Here is a 7500-nt window from a genome sequence, read left to right as displayed (position 1 = left end):
CATCTAGACAAGAATTTCCAAGACTTGATAATTTCATACGGGATATCAATCAATTAATATTAAGGACTTGATAAATATTATACGGGATATAAATCAATTAATATTAAAGACTTGATAATTTATACAAGATATCAAGTCGTTGGTTGATATCCGTATGAAAAGTCTTGGAAATTCTTGTCTAGATCTTGTAGACTCGTACCCAGTCCTCCTCCTCGTGCACGCTCCATGTGTTTTGGCACGTGCTTTTCGTTCCACTCACCAGACATGTGGAGTGCGCGCGAGGAGGAGGACTGGGTACGAGCCTCTAGATTTTGGACAGCTAAGTCCTTATGGAACTTACCTCTAGGCCAAGTTCTTGGCCAAGAAATTCAACCCGGGCATGAATACATGCATAGAAAAATGTGACATACAGATAGCTTGTGTTTGACAGTCAGACTCACCGTTTAATTGCTATGATAAATGTACAAGTAATCACTATGTAGATAAGGGTATTTGAACAGATGGGCACATCAAAGTAATACACGCACATTCAGTTGCAAACCATGTAGCTCTTACTACTGAAACTGTGAAACCAGTTAGCGAAATCTGCGACAACAGCGTGGCGAGGATAACAGGTAGATACGTGTGTTACGGTTGTGGAGGAGGTAGTTCCTCAACAATGACTCTGGACGAAGAGTAGTAGCCGGTATAAGCATCATATGTGCTATAGCCATTGCATCTGCCCACTCGAAGTTGTACGACTCTCCGCCCTTTGTCCAGTGTTCTCGCTTGACTTCCAATTCCTCCACATAAACCACTCACTGTTCCTTGTCTGTGGTGATAGTAGGAATTGCCAATGTACACGACTGAATCTATAGCTGCTGGTACAGTGCATTCTGCACCATCCACAGTGAAATACCAACGCATGCAACAGCCACTGCAACTAGACAGACGCATTGACCCTTCAAATGTCAGACGAAGGTAGTTTCTTGTCTCTCTCTTAACAAATGGACATTCAATGATTACGCCATGATCTTTGCCATCATTGAGAGGTCCGTAAGCACATTGTTTGTAGTTTGGAATGAAGCCAATGCTGTTAGCTGGAACTACTGCCTTGGCTGGAAAACAATCACATTAATGTAAGAACATGCATGCAACTATAACTGGTGCGCGCGCGCGCGTGTGTGTGTGTGTGTGTGTGTGTGTGTGTGTGTGTGTGTGTGTGTGTATTGTATGTATGTATGTATGATGATGATGTTAGATAGTCTTCACCACAGCGGTGGACCTGCCATCATCATCATGTATGTATGTATGTATGTATGTATGTATATACGTATGTATGTATGTATGTATATACGTATGTATGTATGTATGTATATATGTATGTATGTATGTATGTATGTATGTGTGTATGTATATATGTACATATGTATGTATGTATGCAGTGGCAGATCCAGGCATGGGCACAATCGGCATGTGCCCCCCTTCAAAAGCGCCCTCAATTGCTTTGGCTAAGTATAATATTGATCCCCTAAATGAAGAAACCTATTGAAGTGACGATATTTTGCTATAAAATTGGTGTGTGCCGAACGAATGAACTGAATGTTGTTGTCTATAGGACATTTTTAGTAAATGTAATGCCCTTCTGCTGACTGCTCCCTGGATACTGTGGTGCATGTTTTCCTGTAATTTAATTGGAAGGCAGCTTGTCGAGAAACAGCGAATCAGCATTGATCACGTCCCGGTTTTCTCTCTTCATTATGTCTCTAAGTAGTGTCTACTTTTGTTCAACCAAATTGATGTTCAAGAGAAAGTATATGACAGTACTGCAGTGACTACAAACATAATAGCATGTCATTACTAAATTCTTTGTACCAAAATAATTTGTGTTAACTTGCAATAAAGCAGCTGTAATGATGTCCTAGTCTCACTAGCCATTCCCCTTTCTTTTCACGAAAGGGGCATTGATAGCAAGATTACATATGTCCTAACTGGTTTATAATTATGTTTGTCTGGATTTCGAGTAATGCAGAAAATTTGTGGCGTCAGAAGGTTGATGACATCATACCAGCTTGTAGTCGTTTGTGTCTCTCCTTCAACCAAACTCTGGATCTGCCACTGGTATGTATGTATATATACTGCAAGCAATTAACTTACATAGAGGCAATTCTTCAACAGTAATACGTGAAACAGTATTCCAATATCCAGTATAAGCATCACGAGTGGTAGAATGGCCACTACATTTACCAACTCTGAACTGGATTCTTCGAGGTCCAGAGTCAAGAGTGTAACTGCCACTTCGTAGAGCAGACATACAGATACCATCTATAGTAGCTGTTTTATGTAGATTTATATTGTTGCTCTTGAGAAAGAAAACCAACACAACTGAATCAGATTTGAAAGCAACAACAATGTTTTTCAAGTATATTTACCTGATACACAATCCCTTCAATGCGTTGAGGAGCACTGCACTCTACACCATCAATTGTAAAATACCAACGTCTGCAGCAAGATGTACATCCATAAAGACGTAAGTTTCCATTCCAAGTTACTCGAAGTGAAGTTTCATTTTGTTCCTTTGTGAATATCACTTCTTTAATCAAACCGTTGTCTCTGCCATCAGTAAAACACCACCAAGAATATTGCTGCCATCGAGGATTGTACGCAATTGCAGCTTCTCCAGTCTTCTGGTCTACCAATAGAACATATTATGTAGACAGAAATGTCTATATTAGATCACTGTTTACCAGTGTAATACTAATCTTTATAGTTATGTCAATTAACTAAACACAGGCAGCTTGTGACAGTTCTAAATCATGTAGATAAATGACAAAGAAGAGAGCTTTGTCATATTTTATAAAATTATTCTTGACAAGACTTAGACCGTCACAATGGCCCATATATATATATATATATATATATATATATATATATATATATATATATATCTCAATGGCCTGTATGTCTAGCAATTAAGTGAATGTTTTAAATCGGTTTCTGAGTATCCAAAATAAAAGGAGAAATATGCAAAATACACATGATGGAATGTGATAATTTTACATCATAAACTTCTAATATGGCTTTTAGGTTGTAACTATATTTGGAAATGGTCATAGATTGTCCACATATGAGTTGTACACTGGCCCAAATATAGACACTGGCTATACTGTACAGTATGTAACATAACATATTGTACAGTACAACAGAGTGTATGCAGGATGCCCACATATATCATAGCAATGGCTGGCTGACATTGTATTACTACTATTGTATAGTAGTAATTATTACCGTATTTCCTCGCATAGAACGGCATGCCGTTATAAGCGAATTTTACCAGAATCCGCTACAACTCCAGCTGGTACCTATACTGGCATGCCGTTATAGGGTGAGATGCAGTTATAAAGCGAGGTACGGTAGTCACAGTAATACAAGGCCTATCTTGATATTAATATTGCGGTAATGAAGGAGATACGTGTCAAACTAACGCATTGATGACAGATGAAACAGCTACTTGCGAAGAACCATTAGTAGATGACGAACCATCAGGTTTGACAGATCAAGACAGTGATGATGATGATGAACACAAAGAAGTAGAAACTGATTAGTGCTTACCGGTAATCTATGCATGGCATGTTCTCGCAGACTTAGTAGTAGTTAGTAGTACCGCTTAAGAAAGATATTAGATTTTGTTGGATGTGCAACTTGAGGTGCTGGTAAAATTCCCTCATTTACCTCAAGGTATAACGCCACCCTGGTAAAATTCGTTCCATAACGGCATGCCGTTCAATGTGTAATACGGTATGTAGTGGACTTTAGGTTTGCTTTTAGAGTTTGATGGAAATTTCATTGTAATGGAAATATATGTATTGACAGACAGACAGACAGACAGATAGAGAAGAGTTCCACACTTTGCAGTGATGGTGTCAACAAGCTCGTGTCCTACTGCACCCAGTTTTTTAGTCACTGATTGTCTCTGGGTTGCTGCATGCTTGTAGTTTATAGCTCCTTCTTAGTGAAGTGTATAGTGTGTAGATTATGGACAAGGTACATGTGAACTTAAGTACTTACTATTTTGCTGAAACGTAATATAGTCTTGTGCTTGAAAATATATGATGACAGACAGATAGACAGACACACAGACACACAGTCGTAATATGTGTGTGTACTTAGTGCGTATATAGTGTGCATTGTAGTTTAACCAGTTTTTATGTATGTACTAGATGTAATGGATGCATAGATTAGCTATTGCTTTGGTGCTATAGTTCATATGAAAAATACATGTATTGACAGACAGACAGTTTTGTGTACATTAGTTTGCGAGGTGTATTGACCCTATTGGGTCTCTGGAACATTTTAAATAGCTTTGGTTGTAATAGCATTCATATATGAAAATATATGAAAAAGACAGACTGACAGACACACACACAGACAGACAGACAGACAGACAGCAAAGCAAACTATGTACTATTGGGATGTTCTCTCACATGGTGGCATTTACACGTATGATCCATGCCATCATTATCTATTCATCAATTTTTTTACTTCTTACTTGAACCAGCATTGGCTGGTGGAGGAACTTCTTCAATAACAATTCTGCAGACTGAGTTCCAGCATGTCAATGTTGAGTAACCATCACCACCTTTATGAATACTGAAAATGATGTTGTGCAAGCCTTTCTTGATTTGCCGTCCTCCTGAGTTCTTGCAGTAGCCAGTGATAGTAGCAGGAAAACGATAGTCAAACGTACTGCCCTGATAAAATTGTGCATTTATCTTGTCTGGTACTGTACATTCACTTCCATCAATTGAAAAGAACCATGTTCTACATTATGCAACAGATCACTCATTAGCAGTGTAGACGATAGTTAGCAATGAACTCTTTAATATACCCAGAGGTATAACGGTAGTTATACAGATTTCCGTCATATGTTATCTTAAGCCAGGTGTCATCATACATCTTTCTGAATGTGCAATGACCAAAATATCCAAAATTTCCACCAAAGTTCTTCGAGTTCCATGTGCATTGCTTCCAGTTGGGTTGGTAGATATGTGCTGTATGACTAGCAGGAGGCAGAGAAGGCCGAGTCATCACTATCACAACATCGTATTGCAACCTCCAATACAATGGCATGTCTACAACTAAGACAAGTTACTGGTGCACTGACCTGGTGCTATCTCTTCTATTATGATGCGACTGGTTGAATAACGACCTGTATACGCATCATAGACAGTAGATGAGCTCCATCCAGTGCAGTGACCTACATTCAACTGCACTTTTTGTTCTCCCGAAAATAGAGGCAATCCTCCAACATGTCTGCAGTAGCCACTAAATGTGCTGATACGATAAATATTGAGATTCTGCTGCTGGTAAATATTTCCATCAACTGGATTGTTACACTCTAATCCATTCACTGTGAAATACCAACGCATGCAACAACTTGTGCAGCCTGTAAGACGAATGTTGCCACTCCAAGTAAGACGAAGTGAAGTTTCATCGGAAAATTTTTGAATTGTGCATTCCTTGTCAAAAACAACAAGAAGATATTGAAATGTAGCGGAAAGCCTAGAATAATAGATGCAGACAGTTTGAACTTCACAATGCCATACATACCTTCAAAACTCCATGATCTTTGCCATCACGCCAATTTTGAAATGAGCATTGATTCCAGTTAATGATTGACGTGCCAAACTGAGCTTCAACATTTCCAGCTTTGCCTATATCGTAGACAAAAGGTACCACATACTAGTACGTATATACCCAATAGAAGTAGATATAGCTAGATCTAGAACAAGCTAGAGTAGCATGTTCATGTCTGTATTATAGTGTAACTGTAAGTCTAGATGCTCTGACATAAATACCTACACGTGTGTGTGTGTGTGTGTGTGTGTGTGTGTGTGTGTGTGTGTGTGTGTGTGTGTGTGTGTGTGTGTGTGTGTGTATGGTGGTGGTGGTGGTGTGTGTGTGTGGTGTGTGTGTGTGTGTGTGTGTGTGTGTGTGGTGTGTGTGTGTGTGTGTGTGTGTGTGTGTGTGTGTGTGTGTGTGTGTGTGTGTGTGTGTGTGTGTGTGTGTGAGTATAAACGAGTACCTGGTCATTGACTGGGGTGGACATGACCGCTGGCTTGGCATCATGCAAGTAACATCATGCAAGCAACATGCAGCAGACGGGTGGGCCTTGGTGTCCAGTCCCAGAGCTGCGCCATAGTCAGTGCACCTGATGACTCCGGCCAAGTTCCAGGTGGATTGTAGCGCTGGCCCTCAGCCTCCAAGTAGCGCATGGAGGCCCTGTCTCTAGAGGCTGGGGAGCTATCTCCACAACTGACCTTAAGGTCGATGTTGAATGACGTGCAGGGCTTGACATTTGTCATTTTTGTCCATTTGTGTGTGTGTGTGTGTGTGTGTGTGCGTGCGTGCGTGCGTGTGTGTGTGTGTGTGTGTGTGTGTGTGTGTGTGCGCGTGCGTGAGTAAGTGTTCACATACCCCACTAGCTCTCTTGCAGGTTGTTGTGATCAACACACATGTGTAAGGGTATGTATGTATTTAGATATACATACGAGTATATATGTCCATGTATCACAAATAAACAAGTGGCATGCAAACAGACAGACTGAAACACTATAAAGTCAATACATGTTTGATATCTCAATCAGAAATGTTTGGACTTGTATGACAAGCATAATTACCTTGCGGGCCTTGTGATCCTGTCAATCCTCTCTCTCCCTTAACCCCATCATCACCCTTTACATAACACATATGACTATGTTAACTAAACAAGTAGACTGACTGCATGACAAGCTCTATTAATCAGATTGCCTTGTCTCCTTTGGCACCAGTCGCACCTCTGCGATCATCACAGTCTCCTACAATGACACACAATTCGATTAGTCAGGTTATTCTAACACATAACATAGTCGATCGACTCACAATTACCTTTTTCTCCCTTGTTTCCTAATGAGCCAGGCAAACCGTTTCGACCATTAAATCCTGGAACGCCTGGGTTGCCTTGAACGCCTAAATGCATTAATACTCTCGATCACATGTCATGATCATCACACATCCACTTTCAGCATCTCTCACCATCACGCCCTGGCAGACCTGCCCCACAGAGAGATCAATTATTGGCTATTTAAATATGCATATTAAATGAGTAAACAAAATACTTACCCTGCAGACACTGCATCCCTCCTCTCGTAGTCGTACTACGACTAACAGACTCTAGCTGTTGCAATGCAATGGAAACAAGAATATGTAGAGCAAGTAGACAGTATGTAAACAATTCGTGCATACCACAACCGAATTCGCGATGGGTGATTCAGTAATAGTGGGAGCTGTTGATTCTGTGCTCTAAACAAGCAAAACTCAGTATACCATAGTTTACCGAACGATATGGTTTCATGCTCGAGCTTATACCAAACTGGCATCGAGAAGAAAGTGGAGCATAATGCTCACAACATGTACCGACAGCCTCATTGTTCTCTCTCACTGCTTAATACTCAAAATCCAAGCTGAACAATTGGTTGCAAC

General features: G+C 40.2%; 1 protein-coding gene across 1 annotated transcript in view; it reads right to left on the bottom strand.

Moving 5' to 3' along the window:
* Nucleotides 1-417: 417 nt before the first annotated feature.
* Nucleotides 418-7500, bottom strand: part of LOC134189474 (uncharacterized) — a 7259-nt gene continuing 176 nt past the window's right edge. Inside the window, exons 2-15 of the mRNA XM_062657751.1 lie at nt 7387-7481; nt 7264-7320; nt 7141-7195; nt 7054-7071; nt 6907-6987; nt 6790-6836; nt 6660-6714; nt 5590-5693; nt 5144-5498; nt 4868-5069; nt 4529-4800; nt 2412-2671; nt 2137-2341; nt 418-1097 (exon numbers count right to left, since the gene is read on the bottom strand). Coding sequence (XP_062513735.1) covers nt 628-1097; nt 2137-2341; nt 2412-2671; nt 4529-4800; nt 4868-5069; nt 5144-5498; nt 5590-5693; nt 6660-6714; nt 6790-6836; nt 6907-6987; nt 7054-7071; nt 7141-7195; nt 7264-7320; nt 7387-7446 — 2241 coding nt within the window. The 5' untranslated portion in view covers nt 7447-7481 and the 3' untranslated portion in view covers nt 418-627. The remainder of the gene's footprint in view (nt 1098-2136; nt 2342-2411; nt 2672-4528; nt 4801-4867; nt 5070-5143; nt 5499-5589; nt 5694-6659; nt 6715-6789; nt 6837-6906; nt 6988-7053; nt 7072-7140; nt 7196-7263; nt 7321-7386; nt 7482-7500) is intronic.

This window comes from Corticium candelabrum, chromosome 14 (genome assembly GCF_963422355.1).
Source record: "Corticium candelabrum chromosome 14, ooCorCand1.1, whole genome shotgun sequence".
Classification (NCBI taxonomy): Eukaryota; Metazoa; Porifera; class Homoscleromorpha; order Homosclerophorida; family Plakinidae; genus Corticium; species Corticium candelabrum.
The sequence above is the reverse complement of the archived record's forward strand: the minus strand, read 5'-3'. Positions and strand labels throughout refer to the sequence as shown.